At 40.9% G+C, this 17,767-nt stretch overlaps 1 protein-coding gene across 2 annotated transcripts in view; it reads left to right on the forward strand.

Moving 5' to 3' along the window:
* Nucleotides 1-449: 449 nt before the first annotated feature.
* Nucleotides 450-17,767, forward strand: part of LOC117956692 (septin-7) — a 38,109-nt gene continuing 20,791 nt past the window's right edge. For both annotated transcript variants that reach the window (XM_034891906.1, XM_034891907.1), the window contains exons 1-4: nucleotides 450-701; nucleotides 2,102-2,103; nucleotides 8,544-8,646; nucleotides 15,473-15,579. In XM_034891906.1, the coding sequence (XP_034747797.1) occupies nucleotides 647-701; nucleotides 2,102-2,103; nucleotides 8,544-8,646; nucleotides 15,473-15,579 (267 nt within the window). In that variant the 5' untranslated portion in view covers nucleotides 450-646. The remainder of the gene's footprint in view (nucleotides 702-2,101; nucleotides 2,104-8,543; nucleotides 8,647-15,472; nucleotides 15,580-17,767) is intronic.

Below are 17,767 nucleotides of genomic sequence, written 5' to 3' on the forward strand. Positions count from 1 at the left end.
CTTCATTTTGTCTCTCATTGTTACTGCTAATAGAGTTAACAGGTTAGTTCCATTGAGTTAAGGATGTCTCCCATTGGGAGATAGTTCCAACAAAGCAACACAAGGAAGACTGAATGAAAAGAAGTGGACATCCTCTAGATGGCACTGTTGACTGTCTCATTTCCCAAGAGACAAGAAGGGTGTTTGCACTCTTAGAGCTGAACACTCTTTCAGCCCTAGTCACTGTGTATTCGTATAGATTATGTTGAGTGTGGATGTGAATTTTGTCCATATGCTATTTTAATTCCATTATTAGTTATTTTTAGAGGCAGCTGTAGACATTTTCCAGTCTTTTGCAACTCTATATTAATCACTTACTGGTTGAATTTAGTTGGTAGTTAGTTAGTTGGTAGTTAAGTCCTCGTACTGTAGTGTAATTGTAAGTAGCATTTGGTTGTAGTTCTATCCAAATCTCGCGATGCATCGCAGTTGCTATTCACCAAGAAGAGCGTACGCATTTGCTTTGACGTTCTTGCGTTTTCTCATGTTGCCATTACGTCCAATGCTGTGCGTATCCCACTCGGTCTCACTAGCTCGGTAACACTCGGTAACATTACTACTACTTTAGCTTTAGTTGGGAGCTGCTGAGTTCCGGTTGAGAGAGGCTATGTCAAGCGGACAAGTGTTGGTTAGTGAAGCAGACGGGAACGGAGGAATAATGGGTGAGTTTGATCACTTTCTTAAACAATTCCTCGCCCGTGTGTAAAGTTGACTCAAGTCTTACGTTAACTTTTTGAAGAGTGTGCTTTTGTTTAGCCAACCGTTTCTGTATAAGCGAAGCGAGAAGCTTGGACATAAAGGGGGAACCCGCTCGGGAACACCGTTAACGTTAGCTTAGCCCCGGGGAACTAACGCTAGTTACTCTCACAACTAACTTCATGTCAAAACTGATTGTAATGTCCCGCTTGTCTTGCTTTTTAGCGCAGCGTAGTTAGCTAACGTTAACTTAAAGTTGTACACATCGGGGAGGAATGTGGTCTTCCGGTAGCTTAGTTTTAGGGACGGCTAACCAACGTTAGTTAACCCGTTTAGGCTGGCCGCTAACGGGCCACCATGCTCTGTTATGGTGTATGGTGTAAATGGACATTCCTAAAGATTTCAGTCCGGTTGATTTCGAGTCTGTATTAGAGTGAAAACAACTTCGAACTGGCTCTTAATGCGTGCTAGAAGGACGTGTAGCAGTAGGTTCAACGTTATAGCTACGTTACTATCTCCAGATGCATGAATGGGGTTTGGCTCTCTAGCTAAATAACATGTAGTATTGCACGTTATTAATGGTAATAGTTCCGTGACGTTAGTTGGTTAATAGCCTGGCATTTCCTGTTATTGTAGTGAGTAACATCAGCTAAGTAGTCAAGCCTTCTCATTACAAGAGGAGGGAACTGTCTGCTGTTCCAGGGAAACCCACCACAAGCATTTAGGTTCAACTAGGTGTGACTTTTAACGTTGTTAAGCAGCAACACGATTGGACAGCGTGAGGAATATACATAGGTGAATGTTGTCCCCCCAGGTGGTCTAACAGGTCTGGCTGGAGTAACGTCACTGAAAACTTGTCACAATGTGATGTCCGTGAACGTTACATTACTAGATCTACTCCATTGACAGCCACAGGAATACTTCTTATTTAGCACTTCCATGTGTCCACATGAACCATTACGTCATTTATTTAACCCATGAACCTGTTAGGTGTGTGGTTAGCTGACAGACTGTTATTATATTGCGAAATGTTGTGATGTTACATACCTGGTCATCCCACTGCACACTCCTAGTGTTCAGCTCTGATTGGATGTGCTGTATCCATTACAAAAGCACACAACCATACGCTTGTTGTAGTTTAACATGCCATTTATAAAAGAAGTGGAAGTACCGGTACATGCAGTGATTACACATCTAAGACTACAATGGGACTAAAGTTGGTAGTAAATTGCAGTCCGAGCCAAGTGACATATTGTCTGCTCTGTATGACATAGCACAGATGGGCAGGTCAGGCATTTAGCCAAGCAGAAAGATTTGTCAGATGGCGTGGTAGTCAAATACCAGGGGCACGTCTGTGATGACAGAGCTGTGGATGAGGGTGCTCTGGTTGTTCAGGTGTTGGTCTAATAGAGCCTGGTTATTTCATCAAAGTCATCAATGGAGGGTACATTATTAATTTTTCTATATATGCAATGAGATGGCCTTCTTCAGGTTTGTAAGTCTGGGGATCACACCGCAGGTAGGATTGGGCTTCCAGGAACCGGTTCCAACTTGGTACCATATCAAAAGTTCAATTCAAAAAGATTTGGAACCGGTGACTGGATTCCAAACCAAATTTCCCCAAATGATTCCAATAGAATAACCTTTGGAAATCTTGGTTTGTAATCCAGTCAACGGGTCCAAATTTGACAAACACAAGTTTTGGTTTCCATAGCAGCCACCGTACATCCAGGTCCCAAATAAGCATGTGACCCAGTTCAACTCCACTCCTCAAAGAATTGCAATAAAAAAACAACAATTGGAATCAGAATTGTTAAAATCCTACCGATGCCCAACCCTAACCACAGGTCTAAATCAAAGTGTCATTATCCTTACAGTGATGTTGTAAAAGATGCATGCGGGCAGAGTAGAGAAGACAAAGGGGTACATCTGTTTCTTATGCTTGGGTCTAGCTTCGACTAAATTTAGTTCGGCTATCTTTCTATGAATATTGATAAAGTCTTGTGAACAAGTTGTCAATGAAATTCTGTCAGCTTCAGTATACTCCGATGTGTATATTGGATTTAGACTCAGGTGCAAGCCTTCCCATCTGATTTTATATTAGATATACTTTATCTCACATATTATATCAGACATCAGATCGGGATGCATTGTGTTGTAAATATGTAGCCTATCATATGGATAATTTCATTCATTTATGTTTGACTGAAACAATGACAAAATGGATATTGTGGCGATTATTTGTAACATGTTGTAATATTTAGCATGTACTATGTAGACTGCCTTAACAGTTGATTTTAGACATGTAAAAATCGGATTAGAAAGCAATATCAACAGGATGTACTCTTGTTTTTGTCGCAGTGTATGTCATAGACAAATACAGTGGAATAAACTAACCCTGGTTAATGGCATGCAGTCATGGGATTCACTGCACATGGGAAAGGAGACTGCGTACTGCATGCAGCGTGAGATGCTACTGAGTTAGCAGTCAGCATCAGCTGTGTGCTCGGCCATCAGGTGGTATTTCAGACTTTGGGGGGGGGGGGGGGGGGGGGGGGGGGGGGTGTTATCTCAGACTGGCCGTGCTGCGAGGATAGCTCAGTTCACAACCACCAAACCCCCAGATCCCTTTGGTCTCGTCAGTGGAACATTTAGCAACTTTTGAAAAGGAAACTTTCCATCCGGAATGTTACTGGCGTCCATGTCAGCGTCTCACGCTCGCCATCCACTCAGAACGTAACGTTACTACTCTTTGGCCCAAACGGCGTGTGTGCGGCGTGCCTGTTGTCTTGGTTCTGGTCTAGCTAGATCCGGTGTGTGCTGTAGTTTTTCTAATGTTACAAAGTTTGCTAGGCCTAAAAGAACATAAATCTCCTGGGGGGGGGAAATTGACGCCGTTAAAAAAGGGTTTGCATAACGCCGTTAATAACACTAGCTTTAATCACCATGCTTCATGATGTAAAGCTGTCTACTATTGAATATTTTTTCAAATTATCACTTGTGTTCCTCTTTCAGATATAACTTCAGTGACATGCACTGATAGTTCCCCTCTTCTTTTAGCGTCATGTCATTATTTTAGTGGTATGTTGCGCTTGTTTTAGCGGGTAAAACAGGTACATCTACCATTATGTATGTAAGACATGATGCCCACTGGCATCCAGCTAGCTTTGTTCAGGCCACACTCTTGGTCAAACAGGCCTGATAACTAGCCACAACTAGTCCTACTAGTTCAGCTACCAGAAAAGTAACATTCATCACATTAGTATTTTTGCTTATCGGATGTACATTGCTAGGATACAGCCTGACATATGCTCCACCTCGTCCGCCATCTATTTTGCCATAGATTTCAAGTTCCCTGTTGTTGAATTTGGGGCTATTCAAATAAGGTAAAATGTAAAACAGCTAAGCTTAAATTTATCATTAGACAGTAAACAGGAGTTTTCTGAAAAAACTCTCCCGTCTCTGAAACTCTGTCCATTTCCCATGTGAGACGAAGAATCTAATTTGGGACTTTTTTCAGACACAGTGTGAATGGAGCCAAGTGGTATCAACGGAGCAGCTTGGAAGAATAATAGTGTGGGATGATGCACGATATGTCGAGCTGCGCTGAGGTCGTGAGAAGGAGTTTTATCAGAAAGCATTGGTATCCTCTCGGTGCTGTTTGTTTAATTCCTGTTCAGTGCTCAGAGCCCTGCCTCTGGATGAGTTGGACCTCTTTGTAACCCCAGCTTCCTGGAGGCTCACCGCATTGTTTCCTGCAGTTTAGCACAGCAAAATCTACCGTGCATGCCACTTATTGGGGCAGTGATTTCATTTGTCGGTGACATTGGCCTGGAGCTTAAGCTGAAGACAGACAGACAGACAGATGTTGGTTCTGTTTTAGAGAGTTCCGCCTTTTGACAATAGTATCTACTATGTAAAGAGTGCTTCCCCCTACTATCTTTTTACAGCTACTTTGTGTAGTACAAAAAAGTTGCCTCGGTTTTTGTTTTTGTGACAGTAAAACAATAGGTAGGAATCGTGAGACAATGTATCTGCCTGTAACTGAAAGTTGATGCTCAATCAGACCCAAATGTAGCCTACTACTTTCTGAAGTAAGTAGTGTGTGCATGTGTGGTTAAAGTTGGGCTGAGACCTAGCTCAGTGCTCGTCACACCTCTGCTCTAGGTTCTGGCACCTTACCACCATTGCATCAAACTATCTCACAGTTGCCGCTGACGCTATTTGTGTAACATATGTCAGGGCTCAATGTACTTTTTCTTCTGTGTACATGCATTTAAAATTGCATGCACCAAAAATACATAAAAAATAAGAGTTTAAGGAAAAAAAGTATAGACACTGACAGCATTTGAGTACCAGTTTATTATATTATGATAAGGCTGGGAATTATATCAATATTATATCCATATCGTGGTATTAGTCTAGATATTGTCTTAGATGTTCAATATCATAATATAAGTGTTGTCTTTTCCTGGTTCTAAAGTGATGTCATTTTCTGAACTTACCAGACTGTTCTATTATTTGCCTTAAGCCCCTTTAATTATTTCCATGTTATTGATGGTATTTCTCAAAAATCTCACTGTGTAAATATTTTGTGAAAGCACCAATAGTCAACGCTACAATATCATCGCCACATCGAGGTATCTGGTCAAAGTTTGATTTTCTCTGGATTGCCTAGCCCTATAGTTATAATGACGTGTTATTGTGCTTTACAAAACAGCTTTTCTCTACCAAGTTATGTGCACCGTTGCTTGTAGGATGTGAAAGCACACAGTGTCAACCAGAGAAATCATTTTCAATCCAACATGCCAGGAGTTTTGACCTAAAGCTTTTTGTGTACTATGCGAATCCCTTTCGCGTTAGGGCTGAGCTTATGTTTGACTGCTCTGCTGTTCGTCAACTGTCTTCAACAGGAAGTAGTGGGGAGAGGGCCCAGGGACGTAGCCAGTAATCAATGTGTGTGTCTGTGTGTGTCTGTGTGTGTGCATGCGTGCGTGTGTGCGTGTGTGTGTGTGTGTGTGTGTGTGTGTGTGTGTGTGTGTGTGTGTGTGTAGGATGCATCTTCTTAAATGCTGACATTAACTGGGGACCCCTCCTATAAACGCGGGGGGGAATAACGGCTTGATGATGTTGTACAGTTGCTCTACTGTAGTGATGAGTACTGTAGTAAACATAATAGCTAATTGATATGATGCAGTACACGATAAAAGGGCTGAACAATATATTTTATATTATATCAATATATGAGCCTAGATATTGTCTCAAATTTTGGATATCGCAGTATCACCCAAGTATATTGATGTTTCCATACTGCCCAGCTTGGCTCAAGATATTGATAATATCAGGATACAGCAATTCTGCGGGAAACAATATGTATTGCTAGACAATCCTATAATGATACTTCATTATATCATCGGTCTAACTCTGACTATAAATCTCCCGTTAAAAGGTTAAGTGCAGGTTTTCACTCTTTATTTACTGCTAGTCTAAACTGTTAGAAATTCTGCAGCACAGGTTTCTCAGTCTGTAAATTAAAATGACAGAAATATGGCGTCTATACTTTGGACTTACATGGGGTAGGGCATCCGTTATTTTCCTCAAATACATACAGTTTGTTACACATAAGTTTTAATGAGATGTTTTGTCTACTGGTGTTTTATTGTGGAGTCATTCCATGCTTAAGCCTTAAACTAGGGCTGGGCGATGTAGAGAAATCAAATATCACCATATTCTTGACCAAGTACCTCGATGTCCATATTCTATGGTTGACAAATAGTGCTTTAACAAAATGATATTTACACAATGAGATTTTTGATAAATATTGTCCAGAAACGATTTAATGACTTAGTGGGTAAAAGTAGATAATAGAATAGCTAGAACAGTTCAGGAAATTACATCACTTTACTGTAATGCAGCCTGTAAAACCAGGTAAAGACAACACTTACCATATTACAATATATATCTCAAATCTAAGACGATATCTAGTCTCATATCGGGATATTGACATATTGCCCAGCCCTACGTTAAACATGCTTGTGAACGTCACCTCCTCTCCCAGTGTCATCATCCCATCCTCTTTCTGTCACTCTGTTTTCTGATTGTACAGGTCTGGAGACAGTCCCCTTTTAATACAAATCAACACATTCAAGAGAAAAAATATATCATAAGAGAGAATAATTGATTATTAACTTATCAGAATTGATTATTGAATCATTCTAGAGAGAATCACGATGCATCTAAGAATCAATTTTTTTCGTACTCCTAATACATACTGTCACGGGTAATTTATTCATGGAATAAGAGTGAAAATGAAGTAGTCCCTTTCTTTGCTCCAGGACCCCACTTTGGGAGCCACTAGTTTTGGCTTGTGACCCATTAAATCCAAGAAACCTCTAGTTGTGATCCATTATCCAATATGTACAGTTAAAATATACGTATACAGTTGGTCATCTTTGCCATTGGGTTAATGACAGGGACAGCCTTTGCTCCTTCACCTGCTTTCATGTTTAAATGGGTACAAATCTCTTCTGATGTTCGCACAGGTGGTTATGAGAAGGGATCGACCCATACGGATTTTTTAGTGCCAACATTGATTTTGTTACCAATACAGATTTTGCTCCCTCAATTTACATAAAAATGTAAACCCTGCCACACTGAATTAGTTTTTGGAATCTGCTCTGCCATTTCTCTAAAAATAATAAGCAAAAAAACACCAAGCGGTGTCACTTCTGCAATCCACGCCAAATTACAAATATCAGCCGGCCAATAAAATCAGTCTATCACTAGTCCTGAATACATGCCTCTGGTATAGCTAAACAGCTGGGGGAAGCACTAACACACGCCAACTAACTAACTTCTGTCCTTGCAAAACAGTGTGCCAGGACATCAGTACAATGCTGAGCCTCTATACTTGCTGCTACATATTTAAGAAATGCCCTATGCTGTAGGATGTTCATGTCTGTTAACTGGCAAACAGAGACTGAGACCTGTTCTCCAGATTGGTTGTACATCTGTGTTTACTGAGCTACTTTTATTTTAACCAAGCCGTTTTTTTTAAAGTGTTTCCATTGTCCGAACAGTAACTCAATGAGCTAGATTGATTTTCCCTGGTAATAGTTGTGTCCTTGTACTCATTTCTTTCTCTGGTTTGTTTCTCTCTTCTTTTTTTTTTTCCTGCCCCGTGGACTTGCCTCGTGGACCCAACTCGTGGACTGCTGCCTTCCCATATCATTTTTTTGTCATCTTGACAACCCGTCTGCTCTCACACCCAGCTGTAAGTACTCTACTTATTTTTTCATCAGTCTGCAGGGCCTCTGGGCCATATCGATATTAGTAAAAGAATCACGAGTATGTTTACATGCACACCAATATTCCACCAGTAATCCGAATATGACAACATTCAGAATTTGATACAGGTCATGTAAACGGCATATTCCATTTGGATATGACCAATTTATACTACAAATTTCCAACTAAAACACGTGGGATTTGACGTTATTATTCAGGTTTTAGAGGCATTCTTTGGACATGTACACGCCGCATTTGGAATATGCGTCTCAGTCATTGTTTTTACAGCCGTTTCAGCCTGTTTTTACAGCTTATGGTTAGCTCTGTGCCTTGCTGTGGTTATTGTACACAAACCATCCAGCCAACAGTTTGCAAGGCTGTGGAAGAGATGCATGGTCTACAGAAAAGAAGGAGAAACACAGCTACTTTTAAACATTATGAACACATTATAGGACTTATGGATCATACTTCAATTGTCAATAGAGAAATTGCATTTCTTGTTGTTTCTTTTTGGTCCACAGCTACAGAAGAACCTGGAAGGCTATGTGGGCTTTGCAAATCTTCCCAACCAAGTTTACAGAAAATCTGTGAAGAGAGGTTTTGAATTCACACTCATGGTTGTGGGTGAGTAATCCTCTTGTAGCACACTTTTACATCCTTGTTTCTTTGACACAATCAGGCATTCATCAGATATTAACGAACACTGCTGCGAGGGTTACGGTTCTTCAATTTGTTTGCTTATTTAAGTGTGAAGGACTTAAAAGATGTTGATACATCTACATTAAGTAAATCTGTGTCCGTGTTAGAACTCCCACTCCTACTGTACATGCTCATTTGTTGAGCAGTATTGAGTTTCTCAGAAACGTCCCAGCTGAAAGCGATAGCAGCTGGCTGCCCAAACGCATTAGACACGGTTTCAGTTTAAGTTGCACGTAAAACAAGAGTCTGGCAAACCATATTTAAAACAACATACGCCATTCAGCAGTACAGGCAGCCCACTGCTGGTGCATGTGTGCGGTTGTGTCTCTGGATTGCGTGGTGGGAGGGGGTTTTCCTGTCATTCCATTCACTTAGCCATAGTCAAAAGCCTGAGCAGCTGATTCAACGGGAGACTTACCCCAACAGCCCTTCCTCTCTCTGCTGCATGTTATCCAGAGTACCTGAGCAGGAAGCTGCTCTGAATGCCTGCATGACATCACATCCTGTCCCCCGAGTTCACAACCCTTACCTGCCTCCTGGGCTAAAGAACCGTCTCCATGGCCATTACGTTACCCTTCTGACTTTGTTCATATAGGGCATGCCCTGTAGAGAGTGTGTGAGTGTGTGTGAGTGTGTGAATGTAAGAGTGTGAGAGTGTGTGTGTATGTGTTCTCCCCCCCCGTGCTGTGCACTCTCAGGAAAGAGGCTGTTATGTGGCAATTTTGTTTGCAGCTTAAAATTAGAATAGCAGGGTAATTGGCAAAGGCAAGTGCTCGTCATGCTGGGAGTAGATGAGTTCTATTTTCCTTATTAATCTGGGCTTGATGGTAGTGTTATAAAACCCATTTACCAACTGAGAACCCCCTGGTTATGGAATTTATGGGATATGATGGGATTTTTAGACGCATATATTAGAAACGGTTGTGAAGTAAAGCAAATTATTTTACAAACCACTTACTTGTTTTCACTATATTTTAGTGCTTACTTCATTAGACATTACAAGACATTAAAAGGACAATACATATGGTGGAAACCAGGCTGCTTACACACTCAGGCAAGTATAAACACTCCAGGAATGAATACATTTTTGGGGTGTTTTCATTATGGGCGTATACCACTTACACAACTGGTACACACCCGATGCCCACCCATTATATGACATAAACTACAAGGTATTGGGGGGGGGGGGGGGATGCATAACAGTACGTTTTTATTCATCTGTTTTAAAACAGAAAGGAGTGCAATTGGAAAAGAGAAACAATCCTGCTCTGACACATTATGCCTACTGGGAACTTCAGAAAACTAATATCATTATAAAAATGCAGAACATTTTAAACGCTCCTGCACCACTTTTTCAAAAATCAGCAGGTCACAGTAAGCTACAACAATGAAACGTGTCTTATGCTACGAAATTAAAATAGGGGCTTTTGTGTGACACGTTAGTCGGTTCCGATGTGTTTCCATTCACATACACTACACCGGCACAGCCATGCCAATACACCGTCCCTGTCTTATGCAGAACTCTCTCTGTGCTGTTGTAGCTGCAAAACCATTCCAAAACTAAAAACCCAAGTAAAGCACTGCAACTTGAGAACAGTTATTAGTGCAATAGATATTTTGCCCTTCTTGGAAAATGTCTAGCTAAATGAAAGAGAAAGTACAATTTTGTTTTGGGAAATGCAGTGGGAATCAAAAATCTGACGCATGGTGGGAGAGTGACGGTTGGGACCCTCTTTATAACCCAGTGTATATTTTTGAATGTATATGTCGTGGGGGGATAGCTATTGTTAGCAGACAAGTCAAAGTGGGCCAGTGTCATTTGTAGGTTAAAGTCAATATTTGCCAGTGATTTGCACATTGGCAGGAACTGACCTTGAAGAGCTCGTTGTTTTTCAGCCTGGTTGACGGAGTGGTTAATGAGCTCTGTTGTATCCCTTATGGAAAAAATACCCTAACATTAACAACAGGGGCTTTTTGGAGAGGGAGACCCAATCTGACACAGACAGGAGGGAATTGATGGATCTGCCAACAGATGTACTGTATGTGCAACACTTTTGTCATGCTCTAGACTTGTTAAACCTTTACTGTCTCTTAACCCTTTTAAAGGGAAAGTCCCATTCATAAACACAGGGTGGTGGAGAGAAGATGACTGCTTTTAAGCGATAATGTCGAACGTACAGAATTTCCCCTTCACAAACGAACAGAACACTTTTCATTTCACCTGCACATTAGCCCAGTGTCTTGGACGCCCTATCAAATAATTAAACCTAATGTGGGCTCCCTCTCACAAGCCCAACATTTCTGCTTCCCTTCCACCAGCCTCTTGTATGCAGTGGTAAGTGCCTTTGAATAAACCCCCATAGTTTACACAGCTGCTTGAAATTTCCTTTAAAGGAAGTGTGTTGGCTGCAGTGCAAGCCGAGCAGTGAGCCAGCGGGTTTCGGCTTGGCGGGCTTGCTCAGTGAGAGTGATCGTCCTCTAGTGCCTTGCTGCAATGAGTGACAGTGAGTGGTTTCTTCTTTATTTATCCCTGTGCAAAACACTGAAAATGGAGAACTTTATGAAACAATGTAAATAGCAAGCATTCCGCCCGTTGGTTGACGATACACACTACATTTCTACTGAGTGATTCAAAAGACCCATGTAGCAGTTACGTGAGCCCTCTGTAGTACACTGGACACATAACAAGTCCAATCAATTCACTTTCTGGAAAATAGCTCTTTAACAGTCTTCCGCTGTGTCCTTATGCTAATTGTCAAAAATGAGTATTTATTTTTACTTTACTAATTGATGTCCTAAAACTTAATTGTATTGACATCTGATCTTAAAAATTAGGAAACATCTATGAGTCAAATCTCAACGGAGGAGTTTTTGGTCTGTCATTGTACACTGAACAAAGTCGTATGATAGCATGGCAGGCGACACAGTTTTTCAAAGGCAGTCTTGTCTAAAAATGGACTGGAAAGCCCAACTGTAATGGAAATAGTGATGGAAAAAGAGGGCAGAGCAGTGTGCAATCCACGCCGGTTTCTTCACCTTGGTTTTTCCTCTGTTGGAAACTCTCAGGTCTGGTGCTGAATGCCAGTGAGCTCGGCGGACCTAGTCCCGTACCACAGCAGTCTCTGGCAGCGCTTTCTCTGCTCTTGTCCAACAGTGTGATCTCCCCTTTGCTGACAGCACTGTTAGCCATGCAGGAGAGGTGCTCCACAGCCTGTGGTTATCACTGAATTCTAATTTGGAAGACCATTTTTCAATGATTTCACGGGTGGAAATCAGATTCTTTTCACATCACTTATGATGATTAAATGTCAGGCGGGAAAAGCACTAAAGTAAAGATTGAACACAAGCTTTGACTCATAGTAGGTCTGTGCAATCAATCGTGATTATGATTTTGGCTCCTAATGATCACAAAAACAGAGCAATCGAGAAAAACAATTATTTTGCACATTACGTTTTGCATATAAACTCTTATGTTGTCTTGTTCTGTATGGAAAGGTTCAAATGGGAAAAGTATTGAGGGGAATTTTACACTTCTAGGTGTTGTTGCTGTCCAACTGTTTCACTGTTTTTGCAGTTCAAAAAATGCAACATCTTTCCAAAAGTCAGTGAGTAATTGTGTTAAATAATTGGGATTTCCATATTGACCAAAATAATTGTGATTACAATTTTTTTTCTCCTAACATATAGGATGATATATAAATTTAGTCCGGGTTGCATGACTTAAAGTATTAATCCGAACTGGAGATAGAGATTTGATTTATAGATTAGAAAATGTTAATTTTGAAACTGCCTTACTAAAAATTGTAGTTTGAAGAACTGAACTAACTATACAGCATGACCTGTTATCTATCTGCAAGATTCAGCAGTAAACCTACAATTAAAAGAAATTGTGGCACAGCGCTTTTTTTTTTTTTTTTTTTAAGTCGGACTCAGTGGTGAGTGAAGCTGAAGCAGAGGGACAGACACAGAGGGGAAGCCGGGCCAAAGTAGATCACTTTTTAATTCATTAACTTCATCAGTAATCAGGCAAATAAAACGCAGACACAGATCATCTGCAAACCAAACAAATAAAAAGGTGCAAGCGCCGATAATCTGTTTATCCCTACAGTGGAACACATGTAAGTGTACTCACAGAAGTAGTGGATTCTGGATTTTCTACATTGTCACTACTCGTTATTTGCTTTTTTACGACAGTTTGCAGTCACTCAGACTGCTGAATGTTATAAACCAGTGTTAAGTCTGACTCCGAGCAGAAGGAATGGTGTGTATTTTTCAGTAAGTCAAAGCTAATTCTCTTCTGATCATATTTCTGCATAATGGTTCAGTTTAGTGGTGGATTCATGACCTCATCCCATCCAAACAAGTAGCCACAGCTCTGACCAACCATGATTGGCATCTTCACTAAACCCACCACAACCCCCACCATCATAACTCTGAGATTGATGGGTTTGGTTATTCTGTAACCAGAGCTCCTCATCTTCCTTCTTCACACACTGGGCCCAGACTTGGACCTGGATCTAACTGCGCCTCCTTGACCCTGCTGTTCTTGTCAGCTCTCAGCTTACCTTATTCAAACTGACATTTTTATCGCATGCATTTTGCCCACAGTTTGCACAAAACCACAGCCTCCCCCTGGTACCCATCAGCCTTCAGTGCATGTGAGTTCTCTGTTCCCTTTCAGGCTTGAAGAAATGTTTGCAGTGGTTCTGCGTGTTTCATCATAGACCAGCTATAATCCCTGAAGCATATCTGTGGAGATTGCCAGATAAATGTGGCTCTACCCTCTTATGAAAATATTTATGACTCAGAGTGTGTCAAGTGAAGGATCTTTTTGTGTGATGCCTTCTTCCTCTCACGGTCCTCCCTATTCATGATGTGTATAGTGGTTGAGTTGTTGGCAGCGGTGGCCCATGTTGGCCCTGGCGTCTTGTAAAGGTCAGAAGCAGCTTTTTGGCTGCAGTGCCTGGCCGGCTAATGGCTGGCTCTTCTTGCACACTGAAGCTTTTGTTCAGCAGCTTGTTGTTGCCCTCCACTCACCTCAGTCTTAGCAGCCACACTGTTGGTGGTATTGAATTACCCCAGTGAGTCCCTCTAGGTTCTCGCAGCTGAAGGGCCATTCTCAGAGATAGGCCTGTTGTAGTTTAATAAAGGCTATTTATTTTCTTAGGTACATTTTCATTTACATGTGTTGCAGCTGTTATTTTATATATCGGGAAACCCTCCCTGTCTTGGCATTTTATTTTGAACAGTGTGTGAGAATAAAACTGGTCAGGCCCAGCCTACATCCAGGACATGGTCAAACCTAACCCCCCCCCAGTCTGTCCACTCCTGTCTGTCCACTCCGCTCTGCATCCGCCAACCTGCTTGCTGACCCCTCAAAGCGAGGGACAATAAATCAATCAATGAAATCCCAACTGTTTGCTGTTCTGGCTCAAAAATCGTGGATTGCGCTCCCCATTGACATCAGGATGGCCGGAAGCCTACACATCTTCAACCACAGGCTAAAAATCTGTTCCTACTGCACCTCGGATTAAAATACCCACCATCAGTTTACAGCCACGCTTTCATGTGACTCTTTGTGGTTTGGCTTTTTTGGAGCTAATGTACTTGCACTTACTTCTTGCTGTCTGGAGTTTGCACCTTTAAGGTTGAAAGCACTTAATAGGAAGTCGCTTTGGATAAAAGCATCAGCTAAATGATGAGTAATGTAATGACATTACAGATGCTGATGGACGTGCTTGTGACATCTCATGTCGGGTTTTGACCTAAAACTGAACATTTAGCCGACTTTGTGGAAAATACCGAGATATGTAAATAACCAGTATTTATATGGCTCTTTTCTTGTCTTAGTGACCACTCAAAGCGTTTTACATACTACAGACACCATTCACACACACATTCATATTACATGCCTAAACGCACCTGCACCGGGCGCTTCAGGCCATGTGCTTAGATCGTTAAAATAGGGCCTATGATTCTTGGTCCATGTGGCCCAGCCTTAGCGTTTAGAGACCCTGCCTTAGAAATCTTTAATATGGAGCTGGTGGGTCAAATGTTTTTCTGGCTGAAATGAAAGGAAAAAGGTTGAAAAAAAACTACTTTTCTTTCCAAGGTAAATTATCTGTCACCTAGCAATGGTAAAGATCTTTAATCCCAATTGTGCTGGATTTCAAATGTTGAAAGTGTATAATAGAATCAAAGATTGGACCTGCATAAGAACATTAAGCTGCCATGAAACCTTTAAACTCATTTTATGGGTCAATAAAAGTAAAGTGTCAGCTGTCTGATTGGTTCTTGTGCCTTGGATTTCTTTGAGTGCAGAGGGATGGAATCAGTGCTTTTCAATTTCTTAGAGTGATAATTCAGTGTGACTGCTGGTTTAAAATCTTCCTTCTCTTCTCCTCCCTCCCCATGATTCTCTCTCATTAGATTCCTAAAAATGCAGACAGGAAATGAATTTGGGAGGACAGGACGTCCACTCTGTCCGTTTCTTCCTTCGTCTTGTGTTAACGCTTGCCTTCTTAGAAAAAGGATTGTTAAAAGGAGCCATTTCCTGTACTGAAAAAGTCTCTGAAACACTTAAATAATGTCAAACAGTGAAGGATTGCATATGAAATAGGGTTAATAAACATCTGGGGATTGTGTGCCTCAGTCTGGCATGAAAAAGAGGAGCTGAAAACAAGTGTTGTGTGAAATGTATCTCTGGAGTTCCCTCCCATCCACTTACCCTGGCTCTGTCTTTGTCTTCCAGGGGAATCTGGCCTGGGGAAGTCGACGCTGATCAACTCTCTCTTCCTCACAGACCTATACTCCCCTGAATACCCGGGTCCTTCGCATAGAATTAAAAAAACTGTACAGGTAAAACATTTCCTGTAATAGTCAACACCTTTGTTCTCTTCAAGTGTCAATGCTGCAGTCATTTCAACCATTGTCTAATAGGTATGACATAGGTGTGACACAGCCACTAATGGAATTCTAATGCCATAAGTTTAGGACCACATGTTTGTCTGTTATTTGAAACATGACCGGTTACCTTCACTCTGACACTCGCCTTAGTGTCCAAGCCTGAAGCTGCTGTAACACCCAACCTTTCTTTCACGCTCTTAGCATTGCAGCCATTGACTAAATAGTTGCTTTCTGAGATCTTGTTTGTGAGGTGATGTGTTAGCTGTTAAAACTTGCCAACTATTTGCTTGTCTCAGTGAAACCAGTTTATCTGCTTTACCTGAGAGAGTTTGTTTCCCAAAGGTGTTATATGTTATCATTTCAAATTAGGCAATGAATTTGGATCGTTGCGTTTTTCAGCTGGAAATCTTCCCTACATTAACCTAATTAATGTCAACATTGGTGACATAACTCCAGTTCTATTTTTTATTTTAGTCTTGTTGAATATTTAACAAAAAATCAACCCCAAAACCAGACTGAAGTACTATCTAAATTGAATCGTTTCTAAATGGAATTCCTTGAGCTAATCCTTTGACAGTGAAAAAAAAATTCACCTAGTGTTGCTAGCATTTACAACCCAGGTTCACCAAGCTAGCAATCACATTTTCAAACTTTTTTAAACTATGGAGACTCAAAGTGGTCAACATAGATAATTAAAAAGAAAAGTGTAATTTTGTGACATCTTACAAATACAGACAAAATGTGTCATTACCATCCTGCTTCCACTGTTTAAACGTCGGCTCGTTCAGGCCAAAGCAGCAGCCAATCGCATAAGTGGCTCCGTCCTCTGACAAACACTTTGGGATGAAAAATGCATTAAAATGCTAATGTCAAATATACCGCCTGTGGGGGAAAAATGCCCAGAAATAAACTCTTGTTTTTGTTAAAAGAAGCAGAATAAAAAACATTTCATAATAATCTAAGAGCTGAATCTAAAAACTTGAGTGGTTGAGATTACATTTTGTCTGGAATGATTCATTCAAATCAGTCATGTCATAATTTATCTATTAAACTTTGAACCCTTTTGGCTTTCCATATTGAACCAGGGTGCTTTCTAGATTTATGAAAAATCAGCGTTACTGACCAAACACTAGGTGTCTATTGATGTTAAAATTCCATAGTATCATTTTGTTTGCCAACATTATCTCAGTAAATGCTGTTTAAGTAATAACTGATCAATAATGACTGAATAAAACATCCTTCAACTGTTGGAAATAAGAAAATAATAGAGTGAATAACAGCAGATAGATGTGATATGAAGACGAAAGCTACCTGATTGATTGATACTGCTGGTTTGTGGATGCGATGGGCTGTGAAGGAATGAAGGAGGTTGGGCTACATCAGGCTGCTGTGTGAATAAAAAAAGCTGTAAGTAGCAGGTGGAAGGACAAGGGGAAGTGTAGTTTTTCTCTGAAAACAGTATACTGCAGAAAGGGAAAGCTGGTCTAGAGTATGTGCATATATAAGGGGTGAGGGGGTTCAAGTGCATGTGTCTAACATGTAAGCTGTAAACAGCTTAATGGAAAAGCATGTCTGTGCCAGTCAGGAGTTTAGTCTAGCTGAGATGGCCAGTGGCTGTGCTTGATTGGATACAAACATCTCTGTAAACACAATATATTTACTCTGCAAAGTATTCTGAAGCACTGTAACACTATATGGCAAGGTTAGAGTGAAGAGCAAATTAAAACAGCCAGAATTTTTCTATAAAAACACACTTGCCTTACCACCAGTAACCCTAGGACCAAAATCCAGCGGATGATGACTATTAGCCAAGCCTCGCGCTGCGTTTGCTAAAGGAGGATATCTCTTTAACACCTAGCCATTAGGCTCACAGTATATTATGTAACCAACTTGCGTTTACAAAACCATGTATTGAGAAATTTTAGATATTGACTATCTGCAAACGCAGATGGGTTTCCCATAGACAACAAATGTATTATTGATAACCAAACAAGCCCCATCATATCACAGGTGGTTGACTGTAACTGAGCGGTGTCTAATGTTTGAACAGAGGCCCTTACTTACCCCATATACAGTGGGTACGGAAAGTATTCAGACCCCTTTAAATTTTTCACTCTTTGTTTCATTGCAGCCATTTTCC

Source organism: Etheostoma cragini, chromosome 14, assembly GCF_013103735.1.
Source record: "Etheostoma cragini isolate CJK2018 chromosome 14, CSU_Ecrag_1.0, whole genome shotgun sequence".
Classification (NCBI taxonomy): Eukaryota; Metazoa; Chordata; class Actinopteri; order Perciformes; family Percidae; genus Etheostoma; species Etheostoma cragini.